Source organism: Trichomycterus rosablanca, chromosome 23 (genome assembly GCF_030014385.1).
Source record: "Trichomycterus rosablanca isolate fTriRos1 chromosome 23, fTriRos1.hap1, whole genome shotgun sequence".
NCBI lineage: Eukaryota > Metazoa > Chordata > Actinopteri > Siluriformes > Trichomycteridae > Trichomycterus > Trichomycterus rosablanca.
Window position 1 is genome coordinate 12,454,506 of NC_086010.1, and position 20,820 is coordinate 12,475,325.

General features: G+C 39.1%; 2 protein-coding genes across 2 annotated transcripts in view; both read left to right on the forward strand.

Annotated features, from left to right (window-relative positions):
* The window catches only part of megf8 (multiple EGF-like-domains 8), a 57,655-nt gene extending 53,731 nt beyond the window's left edge, over window positions 1-3,924 (forward strand). The window contains 1 exon segment of the mRNA XM_062986023.1: window positions 459-3,924. Within this exon segment, the coding sequence (XP_062842093.1) occupies window positions 459-1,928 (1,470 nt within the window). The 3' untranslated portion in view covers window positions 1,929-3,924.
* Window positions 3,925-11,281: 7,357 nt separating this feature from the next.
* On the forward strand, window positions 11,282-16,528 carry LOC134301354 (gastrula zinc finger protein XlCGF57.1). Its single transcript, XM_062986022.1, has 3 exons — window positions 11,282-11,408; window positions 11,570-11,690; window positions 15,058-16,528. Exons 1-3 carry the CDS (start codon window positions 11,406-11,408, stop codon window positions 16,455-16,457), a joined length of 1,524 nt encoding a protein of 507 aa, XP_062842092.1. The 5' UTR covers window positions 11,282-11,405; the 3' UTR covers window positions 16,458-16,528.
* Window positions 16,529-20,820: the final 4,292 nt, after the last annotated feature.

The window sequence follows — 20,820 nt, forward strand, 5'->3', positions numbered from 1 at the left end:
AAATGATTGGCTCATTTGTCGGGAGGGTGTGTGATTATGACCTCTACATCTCTGCACAGGGATGAGGGATAATGGGATCAGTGTGTGGCTCTCTGTGCACAAATTTGAACTTGCATAGTGCAGGTGAAAAGATGCAGTTGGCTATTGCACACGTGTCTGAGGGGGTGTGTGTTAGTCACGGCTCTCCTCAGTCAGGAGCGGAAGTCGGCATCCATGGAGAGGAAACGTAATGAAACCTGGTAATTGGATATGATTAGATTGGAAGAATTAAATAGCATTAGTACTTTGTTGCAATTTACAGCTTCAGAACAGCCACGCTAAAAATACCCAAGGATTCTCTGAACTTGTAATACCAAAGAGAGAACATGGCCTCTTTGTCATTCATATATCATGTAACTTCTATTGTACTGATATAGTTTAACTTCTTTAACCATTCTCTTTGCCATGCTGTTTTTTAGTGTGCCAAGTGCAAGGATTCATTCAATGGCACCCCAATTAATGGCCGTCAGTGTTATCGGCAATTTAATGTGGACAATGAGTGCTGCTTTGACCCAACATCACAGGTCAACTGCTTCCATGAGCCCAATATCCGGAACCTGCCAATGGGACGCACAGTGTTTTTCTCTGCTCAGCCCAAGTTTACAAATGTGGACATTCGCGTCACTATTGACGTGACCTTTGGGGAGGTTGAGGTGTTTGTTTCTAACTCCCATGATACTTTCATTGTGGAAGTGGATCGGCAAACAGGCATACACACTATTAAAATTGCGGACGACGTAACCGCTGCACCCATAACCCGAGGAGACAAAGAGGTTCCTTTAGCGCTCTCGCCATTGAAAGTGAACGCAAATTTATCATCTTCTGCCATCCTTGGTTTGCATTCCAAACCACATGGTGCTGAACGGGAAGTGCGGGAGGAGCGAGCCGATGGCCTCATCACGTACATCACGGTGTGGAAGCCGCAGACAGTGTTGATTGTGCGTGGTGTGCGTGACCGTGTTGTTATCACCTTTCCACATGAGGTGCACTCGCTCAAATCCAGCCGCTTTTTCATTGCTCTGCGTGGAGTGGGCACAGATAGCCATGGTGGTGAGTCACAAGGGTTGCTGTTCCTGCGCCAGGACCAGCCGCACATCGACCTGTTTGTGTTCTTCTCCGTCTTCTTCTCCTGCTTCTTCCTCTTTCTGTCCGTGTGCGTGCTACTTTGGAAGGTTAAGCAGTTCTTAGACTTCCGGCGTGAGCAACGGCGCCACATCAAAGAGATGACCAAGATGGCATCACGTCCCTTTGCCAAGCTCACTGTCTACTTGGAGCCAGACGAGCCTCAGCTCATCTACCTGCCGTCAGCTGGTGGAGGCGGGGCTGTCTCATTAGCACATGTGAGGACTGGCAAAATGGGAGGTATGGTCAGTCGAGGGAGACCCGGTGGACTGTCGTACAAACATGATCCGAGTGCTGGTAGTGTGACACGCCATTATCACCACCACCCTGCCCTTGGTGGAGTCAACAGTGGACAGCATCTATCTTTACACTACCTGAATTCCCATCATTATGTGCCCAGCTCTGCCACCAACCCAACATCACACCACCACCATCATCACCTAGCTTCCCATAGCAGTTACCAGCACTTCTGTCGCTCTGACCCCTTCCTCTCACAGCTATTGGGCTTCTCCTATTCCTCCTTTAAGGTCGGGCCCATCACTCTTGAGCCCACTGATGATGGCATGGCGGGAGTTGCCACTGTCCTATTCCAGCTGCCTGGTGGCATCTTGGCACCTAACCGGGCCTGCCTGGGTTCTGCTCTGGTCACCCTGAGACAAAATCTGCAGGAGTATTGTGGGCATGGTGGAGCAGGTACACATCCTGGGGTCGGGGGCAGTCGAAAAGGAATCCTGGGCCACCAGCACCTTACCACCATGGCCATGTAAGGAGCAGAAAGCTGTCAAAGCAGAGGAAGAGCTGAACTGATGGTAATTCCTGGAGGATTGTAAAAATGTATAGAAATCAGCATGAAGAAAGCGAAAGTACATACAGAATTTTCAAAGCGTGAAGAATACAAAAGACGGTGGGTACATAGGTGGGCTGGGGTAGGGGAAGGTAAATTATGATTCATACAATGCAAATGAAAAAAGAAAGTGTTTTTTTTATAAGGGATGTATATTTATTGTAGCAGTGGAACTGATTAAATGAAATAGATGTGATCATATGTATACAGACACTTAAGTATTGCTTTATCTTTATGCTTTTTATGGAAAGCTTTGTGTGGCCATGGCGGCAGAATCTATGAAATGCACTACATTTATTTTTGTTGCTGCAGCTTTGCTTTGTTCTATGTACACTACTGAATTTAAAGCAAAGCCATCTTTGCCTGCACAGAGAGAGACTTCGACTTGATTCTTACTAAAAAATATTGCCCAGTGCGACTGGTGGCCTGTTGAAGAAACAAAATGTGCTTTATAACTCAAGAGACAATCCATCATTTAAACTTCATTTCAACATGTTCATGTGGGGAATTCTATTATATGATGTACATGTGATTGTAACTTATTTTAAACATGTTTATTAATAGTATTGTGCTTCAGCTTCTTACAAAAACATTGATTTCTGCTTTTTTACAGATCTAAAATGCATTTCAGTCTTTTGTGGATTATTATTATTATTATTATTTTTTGGTTCCTCATCATTTTCAGTGTTTAACTTGAATTCTATAGACTACATGAGGACATTCCTGGCATTTAAAAAGAAAAACCTCAGTGGTGTAACTGGTTTGTTAAAGTTGTGTTTGTAAGTGGAAACAAGTTCTCTATGACACAAGACAACTTGCATTTTAAAACGTACTACATGTACAATACTCTGCAGTATTTAAAATGGTAACATTGACTCTGGTAATGTCTTAATTTGTCATTTATATTTAGCACACACAGCACTACATGCTTAAACAACTGGATTCTTTGTTTTCTCAAAAACTGAACTGTTTAAAAAGTCAATATATGTTTATCCTCAATTTATATATATATTTTTTAAGTCTAAAATTGACAGCATTTATATTAGTGAGTTCTACAGTATTGCATTATGGCAGACATTTAAGATGGTAGTGAATTGTACTTGAATCCCAAAAAACACTTTTGTGAATGCAGCCCTGGACTAATTAGGCAATTTTTCCCTTTTTCAATAGATGGAATTCATGTTGAGTTATGAACTAAAATGTGGAGTCATTATCCTAAAAATGAAGGATGTCTGGTGCTCAGTGTTCCATTTCACATGCACAGGAGTTATCATGCTTTATTTTTTTTTATGTACCAGGCTTATACTATTTATGTAAGTATTATTAGCTTTATTTTTTCTTAAACTTTGTGAGTCAAAAGTGAAAGCTTTATGATAGTCGTATGCTACCTGACTTATTAAGCAGTATTTTTGTCCAAATGGGTTAGTGATTGTTTCACAAAACAATGGCTTCTGAAATGTATTTAATTTAATAACAACTGTATCTGTTGCTACACCCTAATGGAACAAGAACAGGCACTGAAAATTTAATAGTGGACATATGTGAATTATTTTTCCTAATAAATAAGGAAATCAAGGGAAAATCTTTATGAACATTTTGTTTAAATTATTTATACTTAGTTTAATCTGAAAGCCAAGAGGACAAAAGTACATTTTTCTCACCTTACTAGATGATGATAGTCACAATTCACAAATGGATTTGAGCATTGTTTTAGGAACCTGAAATAGCTACAGCCTGTGTTGTCAGGTTGTTTTTGGCCCAGTGTTACTACAACAGAACAATTTATGTTTGAAACCAATGCATGTACAGTACAATACAAGAAAGCTTTGTATCCTGTTGTCCTGCATTCATGCTATTTTATTTGTGATTCATGCTCATGTCTATAACAGTCTGACTCTATTAAACTGCAGCTAATTGTGGTTAAGAATGTTGTGTTCATTGTTTGATGAATAGTTAATTGGTAGATAAAGCCACAGGTAATACATTGTCACTGTGTATTATGATTTAAACAAGACACATATATCCTCTTAACACTGTACCTAATACATAAAACGTTTGACTTCTGAATTTACACAACCTCTTGATACATGCTCAATAATCCAGGTACACAAATCCAACAAACAAAAAAACAAAAAACAAGACAAATGTTGGCAGGCTGATAAGCGACAGGGCAAAAACACATGCAGACAAAAGCAGAACCTTAAGAAGTAAAAGTACACTCAGAAGAGAATTAAACCCGGGTCCCCATAATAAAAAAACCCCATATATTTATTATATATCTGAGATTAACTGAAGGACAGTGAAAATTCTTGCTTTGTGATCAGACAAGTCCATGTTTCAGCTCATCTTTGGGATATATGGATTCTACCATACAGACTTATACCTACAAAAAGTGCATCAATGGCATCGGCTTAGGTGATCTGGGTGAAAGTGAAGGCACTGCTGACACAAGGCTTATACTGGCATTTTTGAGAGACATACACTGATCAGCCATAACATTAAAACCACTTCCTTGTTTCTACACACATTGTCCATTTTATCAGCTCCACTGACCATATAGAAGCACTTTGTAGCTCTACAATTACTGATTGTAGTCTATCTGTTTCTCTGCATGCTTTGTTATCCCCCTTTCATGCTGTTCTTTAATGGTCAGGACCCACACAGGACCACTTCAGAGTGGGTATTATTTGGGTGGTGGGTCATTCTCAGCACTGCAGTGACACTGACATGGTGGTGGTGTGTTAGTGTGTGTTGTGCTGGTATGAGTAGATAAGACACAGAAATGCTGATGGAGTTTTTAAACACCTCACTGTCACTGCTGGACTGAGAATAGTCTACCAACCAAATATATCCAGCCAACAGCGCCCCATGGGCAGCATCCTGTGACCACTGATAAAGGTCTCGAAGATGACCAACTCAAACAGCAGCGATAGATGAGCGATCGTCTCTGACTTTACATCTACAAGGAGGACCAACTAGGTAGGAGTGTCTAATAGAGTGGACAGTGAGTAAACATGGCATTTTAAAACTGTCTGATCCACTCACACTAACACACCACCACCATGTCATTGTCACTGCAGTGCTGAGAATCATCCACCACCTAAATAATACCTGCTCTGTGGGGGTCCTGAGAGAGTCCTGACCATTGAAGAACAGGGTGAAAGCAGGCTAAGAAAAGTATGTAGAGAAATAGATGGGACTACAGTCAGTAATTGTAAAACTACAAAGTGCTTCTACAGGTCCTTCTCAAAAAATTAGCATATTGTGATAAAGTTCATTATTTTCCATAATGTAATGATAAAAACTCTAAACACCTGCAAAAGATTCCTGAGGCTTTTAAAAACTCCCAGCCTGGTTCATTACTCAAAACTGCAATCATGGGTAAGACTGCCGACCTGACTGCTGTCCAGAAGGCCATCATTGACACCCTCAAGCAAGAGGGTAAGACACAGAAAGAAATTTCTGAACGAATAGGCTGTTCCCAGAGTGCTGTATCAAGGCACCTCAGTGGGAAGTCTGTGGGAAGGAAAAAGTGTGGCAGAAAACGCTGCACAACGAGAAGAGGTGACCGGACCCTGAGGAAGATTGTGGAGAAGGGCCGATTCCAGACCTTGGGGGACCTGCGGAAGCAGTGGACTGAGTCTGGAGTAGAAACATCCAGAGCCACCGTGCACAGGCGTGTGCAGGAAATGGGCTACAGGTGCCGCATTCCCCAGGTCAAGCCACTTTTGAACCAGAGAAGCAGCACTGGACTGTTGCTCAGTGGTCCAAAGTACTGTTTTCGGATGAAAGCAAATTTTGCATGTCATTCGGAAATCAAGGTGCCAGAGTCTGGAGGAAGACTGGGGAGAAGGAAATGCCAAAATGCCTGAAGTCCAGTGTCAAGTACCCACAGTCAGTGATGGTCTGGGGTGCCATGTCAGCTGCTGGTGTTGGTCCACTGTGTTTTATCAAGGGCAGGGTCAATGCAGCTAGCTATCAGGAGATTTTGGAGCACTTCATGCTTCCATCTGCTGAAAAGCTTTATGGAGATGAAGATTTCATTTTTCAGCACGACCTGGCACCTGCTCACAGTGCCAAAACCACTGGTGAATGGTTTACTGACCATGGTATTACTGTGCTCAATTGGCCTGCCAACTCTCCTGACCTGAACCCCATAGAGAATCTGTGGGATATTGTGAAGAGAAAGTTGAGAGACACAAGACCCAACACTCTGGATGAGCTTAAGGCCGCTATCGAAGCATCCTGGGCCTCCATAACACCTCAGCAGTGCCACAGGCTGATTGCCTCCATGCCACGCCGCATTGAAGCAGTCATTTCTGCAAAAGGATTCCCGACCAAGTATTGAGTGCATAACTGAACATAATTATTTGAAGGTTGACTTTTTTTGTATTAAAAACACTTTTCTTTTATTGGTCGGATGAAATATGCTAATTTTTTGAGATTTTTAATTTTGGGTTTTCATGAGCTGTATGCCAAAATCATCAGTATTAAAACAATAAAAGACCTGAAATATTTCAGTTGGTGTGCAATGAATCTAAAATATATGAAAGTTTAATTTTTATCATTACATTATGGAAAATAATGAACTTTATCACAATATGCTAATTTTTTTAGAAGGACCTGTATATGGTAAGTGGAGCTGATAAAGTGGACAGTGAGTGTAGAAACAAGGAGGTGGTTTTAGTTATGGCTGATCAGTGTATGCTACCTTTAATTCCTAAATCATTACATATTGTAATTAAGGTGATGTGACCCAGTGGTAAACATGACTCTGTCCCAGCTTGTTTTGAGTGTGTTGCAGGTATCAATTTGTTTAACAAATAGATGTGGTCAGTCTTTTTTTCTGTTTAAGTGTTTTCCTGTACAAACTTTTTAGTGTGGATCGACATTGTTAACTAAAATTTTAAGTCGTCTCTTATTTGTTTCCAACCTATGTTTCGAAAAATGTGCCAATTTACACCAATAGTCCTCGCTCTCTCTGCTGCTATCTGTTGTACACGCTGTTGTGCCTGTTTCTGACACCCGCCTTTTTTTGATATCTGAGAGCCCCTTCTTCATCGCCTCCTTTCTGCCATGTGAGGTGGCATAGTGTATGTTTTATTTTGTAGTTAAGAATTCATTCTCACTGCTGCTGCGCCGTCCTGCTCGCTTCACTGCCGCTACTCTGCACTACACATCAACAGAGAGTGACTGCTTTAACTGCTGCTATTTTTCCTGCACGCTGGAATGAGAAAGCTTGCTTCACCAAGCTTAACCTCTTCCTGACTTTTCACTGTCTTAATTAAGGCCTTTAGCCTGTTTTTATTATGTCTCTTGTGTTTTCTGATGTAAGTGCCTTTTGGGTTCAACAGCTACTCTCCTGAGAAGGCTTCTCTCTGTTGGTTAGAAGGCACTGATGTTGGTTATTGATGTTCCAGTTTATTTCAAAGCTGTTCTGTGGGGCCCGAGGTCAGGTGTTTTTGCAGGCCAATCCATAAATTCATAAGGGCTGATCCAAAGTCTGTAGTAGCATATATTTAACTTACATATTTATTTATGCAGACAGTTAAATACTAAATAGATTTAGAAATGTAAATTAAAGAATAAAAATGTCTTGCTTATCCTAGTCAAAGGCCAAAAGCCCAAGTGTTTAAGCACTATTTGGGGTCTATCAATGCAAGTGCCTATGATGATCACCATCCTCTTGCAATAGGACCAGCTGGTTGGCAAAAAGACTGCTAGAAATTAGAATTAAAAACTATTGACCATGCCAAGACAGTGGAAAAGAGAAGTGTTTAATTCTGGCTTTACTGGCAGAGGGATTAAATGAGCATCAGGTTGCTTATATCCTTAACATTTCAAAAACAGTGCTTCATAGGAACAAGGTCAAGCAGCAGACCAACAGAGGGTGAAAATGACTCTCCACTGACTGGGATGACTGCCAACTCATTCAAATTTCACTCATCAATGGTTGAAACAGGATCCTATGGGCATGGCTGAAGTCATGCAAAGCTAGTAAAAGCCCTATGAGACAAAGAAAAGCCAAAGACCATAGGCTTGCAAAAGGCCATAAACGTTGGACTGTAGAAGACCGAAGACAAGTTATCAGGTTGGCCCAGCCTTTTGGTTGTTTAATGGTTAGACCAAGTGGTTCCCAAAGTGGATAACACAGGCAAATGAATGAGGCATGTTTGAACACTGCTATCATAAAATAGATAGGTTTGAAACAGGGCTCTCAGTTAAACGTTAGTCTTCACCAACTGAAAGCATAACTACCAAAGCAAAGACAAGGAAATATGATGTTGAAATATGAAAATATGTTGACAGCATTGAATGCTGTTACACAGTAAAATGTAAGAAACAATAACATATGACACTTTCCAAATTCCAGTGAAGTTAAGAAGCAAAAGACATTTATGTGTGTTGAAGTGGGGGATTGAAAATATTCTTATCTAGTCAAGTCAAATTTATTTATATAGCGCTTTTTACAATACAAACACAAGATTAAATTAAACTGAAAGTTGTAACTAGCAAAAAATAATTGGAGTTCATCACTGTTCAGTCCAGTCTGTGATAGTCCATTGTAAGTTCTGGACATTTTGGTGCAAACACGCCAGGGGGGCACTGCAGAAAATGTTTGAAGGCCATTACTTTAGACAGAGATCTAGCATCTTGCACATACTGTAAGTATAAATGATATTTAGGGGTGCTTCAAAAAAACTTAATTCAACATTTGTTTTTGTGAAGGACACTTGAATGAACCCATTCCTTCATGGCAACATTTTAAATAAAAATGTAATGTATACTTCTTTGTGGTGTCAAACTGAACTTGCAACATACTTTAAATAAAGAAATTAAACCACCACCAGAAGTATAGATTTGTTGCATATTACAGTGAACACACAATAAATCGAGCCATCCCGGATAACGACTGACTTGCATTGACTCTGGTCCTCTATTTATCCTACCAATTTCACAAAGGTGGGCTTAGGCGAGCCTCTTTTCACCTACTCCTATTTCATTCCATCTTGTCATTTGTTTATAACATGGGCCCCTCTTTCTCACACTTTACGGCCTCCTACCATTTGGTTCCTATACTTCCCCGAAAAACTATCACAGTGACTAAAAAGTCCAGCTGTGTGTAATTGTCTCTCTCACACATAGACTATACAAAAGCAGTAGTGAATATGACCAGAGATAAACGCATCTGACAAATATATCGGTGATTTACCATATAGGATAATATTCCAAAAATGATGCACTTATATTAATTAAATATTTAACTGAAAAGTCACTTTATCTTGCATAAAAATGTCCTATGTGACCACACATAAATAATATACATCTGGTTTCATCAAGTTTTGTGTACTCTGGATACCCTTCCAATCACCAGATCTGAATCCAGTAGGGCATCATTGGGAAGTGGTAGAAGTGAAATTTTGATAAATCTGTGATCTTATTGACAATTTTTTTTAGCAGTTTTATGAAGCAATCATGTCAACATGACCACAACCTCTAAACAATGTTTCCATATCGTTGTAAATCTATACCACAGCAATGGAGTTCTACTTGAAGTATGATGTTCATAATAAAATGACTTATTGTATAATAACACGTTTAATTTAGATAGGTAAATTAAGCAGACATCTTTTGTTTAATATTGTTGTCTAAATGGGTTTAAACATACTTTAAAATAGCACACATAACGCTGAGAAGCAGAGTAAAGTTGACACCTTTCTGTTACAGTGCCACTGTTATTTTGAAAAACAAACCTGTCCGCCATGTTTTGGATGCCTGGTTGATCCTGCCTTCACCACAACAGAAGCGCTTGTAAGTTTTATATTTTATTTTTACTCAAACCAGCCCAATACAAACAATTTAAAATCTCTAGATTTTGAGCCACATTTTAAAAACACATGAGTTCGGGTTGTTGTCCTATTTGGAAAACTAAATGGCGGATCTTTGGCGCAAATTGATTCGCTTGGTATGAAACAGGCTAATACACCGCTAATCTAGTCAGACAGCTCAACAGGAAGGTGAAGAAACACTAATGAACAGCTATTTTATTTTCTATTGTAATAATTTGTATTATTATTTCAGATATTTTGATCGATGCAGCTGCTAAATTCAATTAAACTGTCTGCTGTAAATATAAATTACTGTTCCGTACATCACACAGGGGTGATTGTGTGAAATTATTTTTATACCCAGAAAATGCTCAACAGAACAAATCAGTATTACAGCGTCAATATCTGTTGTTTATGAAGAAACAATAAAAAATAAAACAAAAAATTATCAAATTACTGCATCACTAAAAAAGCACTATAACACAAAACTCTTGCTATTGGTTGAATGCAAATTCAAGGGTATTGATTTCTTCTTAATTCATTTTAAAGGCCTGATTGTTGTGACCCCAAAACAACACAATTTCTCAACCCCTGGACTGTGCAGTGCTGTAAATATGTTACATGTATTTACTTAGCACACCAAATAAATGGTTTTGAATAGTCTCCTGCAATCCCATCAACCTTAAGTTTGAGAACTGTTGCACTTATGTGCTGTATGGTAGTGGTGCATTACTTAAGTTCAGGGTTCGGAGTCCAGCAGTACAGCAATTATCTAACCATTAAATATCAGGATTATCTCTCCTAATTATTGGTGTTCGATTCTTCAGCTAGTCACATTTATCAGTTTTAAAATCAGTCATATGAAATACATTATGTGACAACAGTTTGAGGAAGGCATGGAAAGACAGGGTTTGTTGAGTATAGTATGGACAGATTCCAGTGACCTGCACATATCCCTGCCCTTAACCACAGTAAACACCTTTGGGATAATTGGAAGAGGGTTATTAAGCCAGACCTTTTGTACTACATTAGTGCTTGACTTTACAATGCTGTTTTGACTAAATCAGACATCATTTTCAAAAATGTGTAGGCTGTTATAGTTGTTATGGTTTCGGAATCGGATGTCCAACAAACTTATTGTCAGATTGGCCATTCAGTACTGTGCTTGAATCTTTGCTCACCAGGACTGAGGTTGTGCACCCACCCACTGCTATAATGCTTTGCAGTTAAAGTACACTAAAACATTTCCAGATGTCAAATAATAATTTATCCTTTTTTGATGCTTAAAATGTATATCTCTGTATTTGAACAGGTGCAACTGGGCGTCATGATAAAAATAACCTCGGTCAGGAGTAAAAGACTTCTCAGAAAGCAGACGAATACTAACCCTAAGACCACACCTGCCAAGATTGATTCTTGTTCTGTAAAGGATAAATTGATTACCCTGGAGGCTGAAGAACCTCAGCATTATCCACAAAATGGAGTTAAAGACCTTGTTACTGATGATTACAGATTAGAGCTTCACCAAATAAAACCAGAGCCTGACCACTTTCAAATACAGGAACTCCAAAATGGTAACAATTATATGCAAACCGAATATTCTGATTCCAGAGTACATGTACAGTTTTCAATGCCGGAACCGGACCATATTCCCATAAATTTTGATTTAAAATTAAAAACTGAGTCAGACGTTTATACTGTAGTAGTTAATGAAGAAAGAAAACTGTCCTTAAAGGAGGAGGAAGAAGAAGAGGATGAAGAGGTTAAAGGGAAATTGGAGAGGGACAATGGTGATTCAGTGGTCAAGCAAGAGGCGACAGAAGTGGAATGTGATCTCAGACAGGATGAGGAAGCACGTAAGACAAACATTTTTTGAGTTACCCAGAATCCTCTGTTACAGTATGTAGTTTAATATGCACCCTAACCCTAGCATCCCCCAATTAAATTTTTATCAGTCAAAAAGGATTCGCATAGTACTTCCACTGACCAGATAATATTTGGATGGTGTAATAACATGGCAGTGTATTGTATTGGCATGAGTGCTGCACCTGATACGTATGCAAAATGAATAACTGTTACTCAGTCCACCGTTAATTTGATTTGTTATATTTTATGTTAAACGTTCCTCAGTAAAAACATTGTGCCAAAAGTCAGATCATAGTTCTTTAAAAGAAGGGCGGCACGGTGGCTCAGTGGGTAGCACTGTCCCCTCACAGCAAGAAGGTCCTGGTTTTGATTCCCAGGTGGAGCGGGTCGGGTCCTTTCTGTGTGGAGTTTGCATGTTCTCCCCATGTCTGCGTGGGTCCAAAGACGTGCAAGTGAGGTGAAATGGCTATACAAAAATTGTCTGTGACTGTGATTCACATTAAACTTGTGAACTGATGACTAAGTAATTACCTGTTCTGTCATGAATGTAACCAAAGTGTGTAAAACAACATTAAAATCCTAATAAATAAATACATAAATATGTGATAAGAAGGAATTTCACACTTTAGAGAAGGCATGCTCTAACCTGCAGTCACTCTTGGCCAGCAAGGGCATCATGCAAGTGGCAGGATTTGCTAGAGTGCATAAGAGCATTGGATATATTTAAATTGGGACAGTTCATTAGGGAAAATGCAATTTTTTTTGCCACATGCACTATGCAGGTGGCTGAGTGGGTAGCACTGTCGCATCACAGCAAGAAGGTCTTGGGTTCGATCCCCAGGTGGGCGGTCCGGGTCATTTCTGTGTGGAGTTTGCATGTTCTCCCTGTGTCCACGTGGGTTTCCTCCAGGTGCTCCGGGTTTCCTCCCACAGTCCAAAGACGTGCAAGTGAGGTGAATTGGAGATACAAAATTGTCCAAGACTGTGTTTGATATAACCTTGTGAACTGATGAACCTTGTGTAATGAGTAACTTCCGTTCCTGTCATGAATGTAACCAAAGTGTAAAACATGACGTTAAAATCCTAATAAACAAACAAACCACATGCACTGTGCACTACATCCATTCCTGCCAAGAAGGGCTGAACGCCTATACTGCGCGTATCGTCAACCGGTTTGAAGTTATTTTGACTGACAGCAGTCATATCATTTTAAATTCATATAAAATGTCATATAACGTCATGAAAAATAAACATAAACTGCAACATAAAAATCAGGCCTAGGTAATCTGCATAAACATTTCTTTGGGATTCTTGGTTGTGTATTAACATAATGAGATATAAATATAAGCATGGTTTTATGCTATAATAACTATTTTTAACTGCTTTTTTGAACTACTTCTTACTTTTGTTACACAAGAACAGTCCTAACCTACCTCACAGCCATAAAAATAAAGATGAAAATATAAAATGGACCAAAATATAAAGACAGATACATAATACCTATTGTTGCCATTAAATGGCACAAATGTGCTAAACGTGGCATTAAAATCCAAACAAACAATCTTCCTTTTGTTAGATTAGATGCATTAATTCACATGCATACACAAAGTTTGTGCCACATACAGTGTCAGCCACTGATTGTGCAAGTTCTCCTACTTAGAAAGATGAGAGAGGTCTGTAATTTTCATCATAGGTACACTTCAACTATGAAAGACAAAATGAGAAAAAAAAAATCCAGGAAATCACATTGTAGGATTTTTAAAGAATTTATTTGTAAATTATGGTGGAAAATAAGTATTTGGTTAATAACAAAAGTTCAACTCAATACTTTGTAACATAACCTTTGTTGGCAATGACAGGTCAATGACGGATCAGTCGTCCTGTCCCCTTTGCAGAAAAACAGCCCCAAAGCATGATGTTTCCACCCCCATGCTTCACAGTAGGTATGGTGTTCTTGGGTTTTTCTTCTTCCTCCAAACACGACGAGTTGAGTTTTTACCAAAAAGTTCCATTTTGGTTTCATCTGACCACATGATATTCTCCCAATCCTCTTCTGGATCATCCATATGCTCTCTGGCAAACTTCAGACGGGCCTGGACATGTACTGGCTTAAGCAGGGGGACACGCCTGGCACTGCAGGATTTGAGTCCCTCTCGGCGTAGTGTGTTACTGATGGTAGCCTTTGTTACTTTGGTCCCAGCTCTCTGCAGGTCATTCATCAGGTCTCTCTGTATAGTTCTGGGATTTTTGCTCACCGTTCTCATGATCATTTTGACCCCATTGGATGAGATCTTGACCCCAAGGGAGATTATCAATGGTCTTGTATGTCTTCCATTTTCTTACAATTGTTCCCACAGTTGATTTATTCACACTGACCTGCTTGCCTATTGTAGATTCACTCTTCCCAGCCTGGTGCAGGTCTACAATTTTCATCCTGGTGTCCTTCGACAGCTCTTTGGTCTTGGCCATGGTTGAGTTTGGAGTCTGACTGTTTGAGGCTGTGGACAGGTGTCTTTTATACAGATAACGAGGTCAAACAGGTGCCATTAATACAGGTAACGAGTGGAGGACAGAAGAGCTTCTTAAAGAAGAAGTTACAGGTCTGTGAGAGCCAGAAATCTTGCTTGTTTGTGGGTGACCAAATACTTATTTTCCACCATAATTTACAAATAAATTCTTTAAAAATCCTACAATGTGATTTCCTGGATTTTTTTTTTCTCATTTTGTCTCTCATAGTTAAAGTGTACCTATGATGAAAATTACAGACCTCTCTCATCTTTCTAAGTAGGAGAACTTGCACAATCAGTGGCTGACTAAATACTTTTTGACCCCACTGTAGGTTAACAGTAAACTCTTCAAAACCACATGCTATCCAGTCTAACAAGTATGTGACATTAGTACACTATCACAAGTGATGTATTAAATATTTTGACATGAGGCACATGGTTTGTGGTTTGGGACACTGCCTAGATTACTCACACATCTCATACTTTATTGTACTGAGCAGCTTTTAAACAACATTAATCTAATAACTGAGAAATGTACACTGCCATGGTTACAGTCTTCAAAAATATTTATAAAGAAGAGTCCTTACTGAAGAAGGCAATTTGTAATAAAAGATCAGATCAGTTTGGGGTCCTGTGGGAGTCGCTTTTGATTGAGAAGTAGTACAGAACAACAGTCAGTCATCGTATTTTCACCAAGTTCATGTGTATGGTAGGTGTAGCTTATAAAATAATGAATGTACATATCATATAGGTGTGCTTAATAGTTTTTGGTGAGTGTATATCATTTTATATTACTGTACTGTTATATTTTTGTCTTACTCATTAATTATTTTATTTGTGTTTCCATCAGCATCTTTCTTTTCCTGCCCATACTGCTCTGTGTCCTTCACCAACTTCTCATACCTTGAGAAACATCTAAAATGGACTCATCGAAACAATTACCACAACTGGATTAAAAACCAAAAAACACCAGAATGCATCAAAATAACTTCTGGGATGCTAAGCTGTTCCACCTGTCACGACCGCTTCTTCACCCAGGAGCAGCTCAACACACACATGCGCCGTGCCCACCTGCCCGCCCCAGCACCTATCCGAAAACGCCACACATGCCCGCAATGTGACCGCAGCTTTGACTACATTGGCAATTTGCAAAACCACTGCCGCAAGTGCCACAATCTCTCCACAGTGTGTAGCAACGGAGAGATTAGCTGTGCTCTGTGTGGCAAAAACTTTGCAGGAATTTGGGGCCTCGGACCTCATCAGTGCCACAGGCTTGAAGAAGAGCACGATTCTCATGTCGATGGAGACAAACCTCTGTGTACAGATCGTGGATTCCTGTGCCAACACTGTGGCAAGAACTGCACCACACTGCAGTGTCTGACCATACACATGCGCATACATACCGGTGAGAAACCGCACGTCTGCACTGACTGTGGGCACGGCTTTAAGGAGATGGGCAGCCTTCGCAAACATATGCTCATCCACACTGGCGCCAAACCCTACACCTGCCCTGAATGTGCCAAGAGCTTTGCCCGGATGAGCCACCTGAATACGCATTTGCGCACACACACAGGCGAGCGGCCGTACTCGTGCCTTGACTGCGGGATGACGTTCAGTCACAGGGCAACTCTGCAAATACATCGCCGTGTTCACTCCGGAGAAAAACCCTTTTTTTGTGAGGATTGTGGGAAAATGTTTTCAACACTGAATGGTTTAAAAGTTCATCATATGACCCACAACCAACAAAGGATCCACAAGTGTAGCGAGTGCCAGAAAACATTTGCGAGACCTGACGTGCTGAAGAAACACCTGCGAATTCACAACGGCGAGAGGCCATACGTGTGCACCGTCTGCAGCAAGAGGTTCAATCGCGTCCAGCACCTCACCAACCATCAGCGCACTCACACCGGAGAAAGGCCATACCGATGCGAAGAATGCGGTGCAAGCTTCGCCCAGTCGGGTGATTTGACCAAACATGTGCGCGGCCACACAGGGGAAAAGCCCTACGCATGCCCCGAGTGTGACCGCCGCTACAGTAACCCCGGTGACCTGGGAAAGCACAGGCGCACTCACAGTGGCCTCAGGCCTTACAGGTGTCAGCAGTGTGATAAGGCGTTTCTCATGCCACAACATTTGAAAACACACTCTCTTACACACACTGGAGAGCGACCGTTCAGCTGCCCACAGTGTGAGCGCACCTTTACTAGAGCCCACCATCTAACCCAGCACTTAACCACGCACCATTCCTAGTGCTTGTATTTTTGTCAGGACATTTTAGGAATACTACTTAGTAAGGAGCTACAAATAAAATGTTAATTTCTGCTAATTTTTAGAGATATCTTTTCATATAGGAAGATTATTTTGTACTTGAACCATTTGCACACTTTTGTCTTGATGCTTGGTTAAGATTTATATATATAATTTATTGTTTCTGTAGACCTGTTCTCTTTTAGATGAATTGTTCTCATAACCCAGTTCTCATTTAAAGCTACATTATCTCATTTAAAGCTACATACTGTTTTGACATATAGGGACTTAGAACATGTCACTTCTTATAGGCATATGTTTTTGCAAGCATAGCATCAGCTTTGTTGGTGATGTATCTGGTAGCAGTGAGCTGTATGCAAATGCACATTAAAGCAGCAAGTCGTGGCATGATGACACATTGTGCCAAACTGACCCAACTGCTCAGACTTTAGCATTTTTCTTAACATTTTAGGCTTTCAAGCTATTTGCAGTAGTTTGACACTACCAAAATAGAGACGTCTGTAATTAGAGTAAGGCTGTTATTTGATTTAAAGACATCTGATTAATTCAGGTAGATTTAAGCCCAGTAATAAAGTTATTTAACTTATGGGAACTTAGTAGTAGGGTGTTTGATTTGCACACGTTTATATGTAGGGATGTAACGATACACTCTACCCACGATGCGATACGATTCACGATACTGGGTTCACGATACGATTTTCCCCGATTTTTTTAAACTAAATGAAATTGAAGACAAATTATGACGTTTCCTTTTATTACTTCTATTTAAAATAAAATACTGTATTTGTGCTTATATTTAATTCATCTAAATAATGAATGTCCTTTATTTTATTAGATAGGTGCAAACTATGCAAAATAAATGCTACACATTTCCCTTATTCTATAATAAAAATATATAGCGCCAGTGCCCTCTGCTGTTTAAAGTGAATATCGATTCATCTTAAATGATTAACCGATTCAAATCGTGGCACATGCGCACCGATTTTTAACTGTCTGCCGGTGCACCGTTACATCCCTATTTATATGTATGAAAACACAGTCCACAGGCAGCGTTCTAAACAGTACATGACACTAATCGTTAACTTTTTTTAATGCATTTTCTCCCCATTTTCCTCCCAATTTCAATTTGTCATCCACTGCTGAGGGATACCCGATTGCATCCGAGGAGAGAGCATGTTGCTGCTCACTCTTTCAACACATGCACAGCCCTCTTCTTCTCGCCCTTGCATTCTGCACAGGCGTCCCTTCCGCCAATCAGGGTCCTTATACAGCTTATGAAGATCCCACCCACACTTAGTCCGGTCGTCCCGCCTTAGCAGATACGGTGGCAATTAGTATATGCTGCAGGCACTGCCGATTATGCCCAACCAACCGTTGGCTACACCAAGTTTCGAACCGAGGAGTTCAGAATCTCGACGCTGGTGTGCTAGTGGAACATCCTGCTGCGCCACCTGGGCGCCTAACCAACAACGATAACTATTTAAAGGTATGATACTGAAAATGCAATTTAACTAATGTCACTGTTTACCATCACATATAGAGATGCTTCTTTAAGATGAAATCATTATAAAATGTGGTTCTATTGGACGTCTTATTCAGATTACCAAAGTGCATGTATTAAACATGATGAATTAAACATTTAATAATAGTGTTTATAAACTTGACCTGCACTTCACTGCTGAACATTCAGTACTTCACCACGCTAAGAATTCTCATGACTGGCTGAGACTCAAAAAATTCAACATACTTTAAAGCATCAGATTATTGCCAAATTTAAATTTCTTGCAAACACACTTAGTGAGAGTTTAGTCGCAGGTTAGTGTTTAAAATGCTGAAAAATCTAGAAGAGTACTGTGCAAGACCAGATTTAGATGTTTAACATTATATCTGTTTATTAAATGTTTAATAATTTCGTTTTTATTATGTATCTGATGCAAAATTTTTGTATTTATGACTGAAATGCTGTAAAAATTGTTTCTTATGTCACATACAAATACTATGGGCTTTGTTAATGAAACATTATGAATTGATGTGGAAATCTTTGTTATTGACAGTTTCTCAGACATGCTTCTGTCCAATAAGACTTTTTCTTTCTAATCTTTACAAAATCTACATAGAATTATTGTTCTATTTTAATAAGATTCAAGTCACATAGCTCTCAGATATAGAATTGCAGTGCATGATTCTACATAATAAATTTACCAAGTATTTGTTACTGCTGTCTGTACAATTCATCAAAGTAAAGGATTGCATCTGCATTTTTTATTTAAATATCAATTTAAATAACATTGCCTAATTTGGTTAGAACAGGAAAGATTTTCTGTAAACAGATGATACACAGCAATTAAAATGACTTCGGCTTTTGTGGTTTACTGTGGCTGTGCATTATCTCTTGCATCATTTATGAGCTGTCATATCTCATCTCAGCAGAATGTTTTTCCTTTACATGTTGCTGGAAAGTTTGGAAAGTGAAGTGCTTTAACCTTGCTTTCTGTAACAGCGATACTAATACAACAAATGCGATGCTTCTGTTGCAGTAAGCTGATATTTAATGTAACAATTGATTTTCCCCACATGTAGTTAATTTTCCAACGATTTCTTCTCTGCTGTATTGAGGAAATATCGGCTACTGCTTTGTCTGTAGTTACCTTACATCAGGCATGGGTTTCATAAAAATTCATATTAGAAATGCATGCATCATTTATTGAGATAAATTGCAATTCATTATATGCAGAAAATAAGAACTAAGGCCAAAGCTGATCTGTTTAGAATAGTTAGTAAGCTCATATGACATACATAGCATAGCACAAAAGGTTTTTTGCTTTACGTTTGATTAAGAGTGCTTAAATTAATATCCAAACACGTCTAGCTGAGTAAATTGTGCAAGGTTTTAAGCACTAAATTGTTAGTTTATCTGTCAGTTAATCCTATGTGTCAAATGCACTTAAGTGCAAAGGTTTGGATCCCCACTGTTGATTAAAAGAACGATTTATATTTGGTTATGTATTGGTTAAAATGACGGTATGTAACCTTTATTGTAAAATTTTTAAACATTGGTCAAAAATGGCAGTTTTTAGGATCCGAAAGCAGCTCAGAGGTTATGAACAGTGGTTAGAAAGAGTGGGCAAGTTAGTATGGAATATCTAGGGCTACACAACATTCAGAAAGAAATAGTAAAGCTGGAACTAATTCCACACTGATGTTCACTATTAATATTATTATTAACATGCTTTATAATTTAACAATTTATTTTGGTACTTTGAGAATAGCAGAAATGCACTAAATGTCTTATTATAAATAAGTTATTTTTACTGTATGCAAACTATTGCACTTAATTGTAGTTGTCTTAAATAGCTTAAACCTGCTGCTTAAATACCTCACATGCTGGGCTGCTCTTCTGGTGAAGGTGTTGCTACAGTAGATATATATTGTCTCCCTTTTGTGATTGATGGAACTGATTTTAAAAGCCATTTTATTTGCTGCAGTAGTTGTCTTTCACTGACTGGTTCATTAAATAGCTTTAGGTAGACTAATGTTTTTGTAAGTGATGTGCACAGAAGGAAGTGACAAGTTAACTTATTGGTGTGTGTGTGTGTGTGTGTGTAAACATGATTTGTTTTGCCATTAATGCTGACCTCGGCTGTAAAATTCCTTATTGTGTATTTGTGCCTTGAATAAAAATGAAAACACAGAAAAGTGTTTTTTTATTTGTTTGATAGATTTTTGAATTGTTGGGCTGCTTAATGACATCAGTCATACTTGCACAAAGGCTCACTTACATTTACAAGCATTAAACTTATACAGACACCTAAAGACAAGAGATGGATCACTTGGTTGGTCAAACACCCTAAAACAGGTCTGCCTCGGTCAATGCTGGGGGAATTGCTTTATTATTTTTATGTCTACAATTACTAGGACAGCACAGTAACTGGTGCTGCGACACAGATAACAAAGATGTATTTAGGGCTAAATAATATTGAGTGTACCTCTGTTTAAAGCTGTAATCAATACTTCTTAAAGCATGTCCATTTTTCATTTAGCAAGCGGGTCTGTCTGTGAGAGGAGGGGCAGGGAGATGTCCAGCAGTGGTGAGTCATTCTTATTGTTGCTATAGTAACAATAACTCTAGAAGATGAACTTTAAAATGTACAGATATGATTACAGAATCAGTTACAACATTAAAAAAGCATTACAATCATGTCTGATATTGTTTTTTAATACATAATGGTGCAACAGAAAATTTTGCCTATTAAATAATGTAATAAATTGTTTAATTGTAGTAATTGTTTTACTATAGATATGTTTTACTATAGACCGTTTCAAATGAATATTCATGAGTCCAGGA

Excerpts from the sequence above, each read along its gene's own strand:
- LOC134301354 (XM_062986022.1), top strand. Across the intron at positions 11,691-15,057 it reads CAGACAGGATGAGGAAGCAC|CATCTTTCTTTTCCTGCCCA; the intron begins GTAAGACAAACA and ends TGTTTCCATCAG.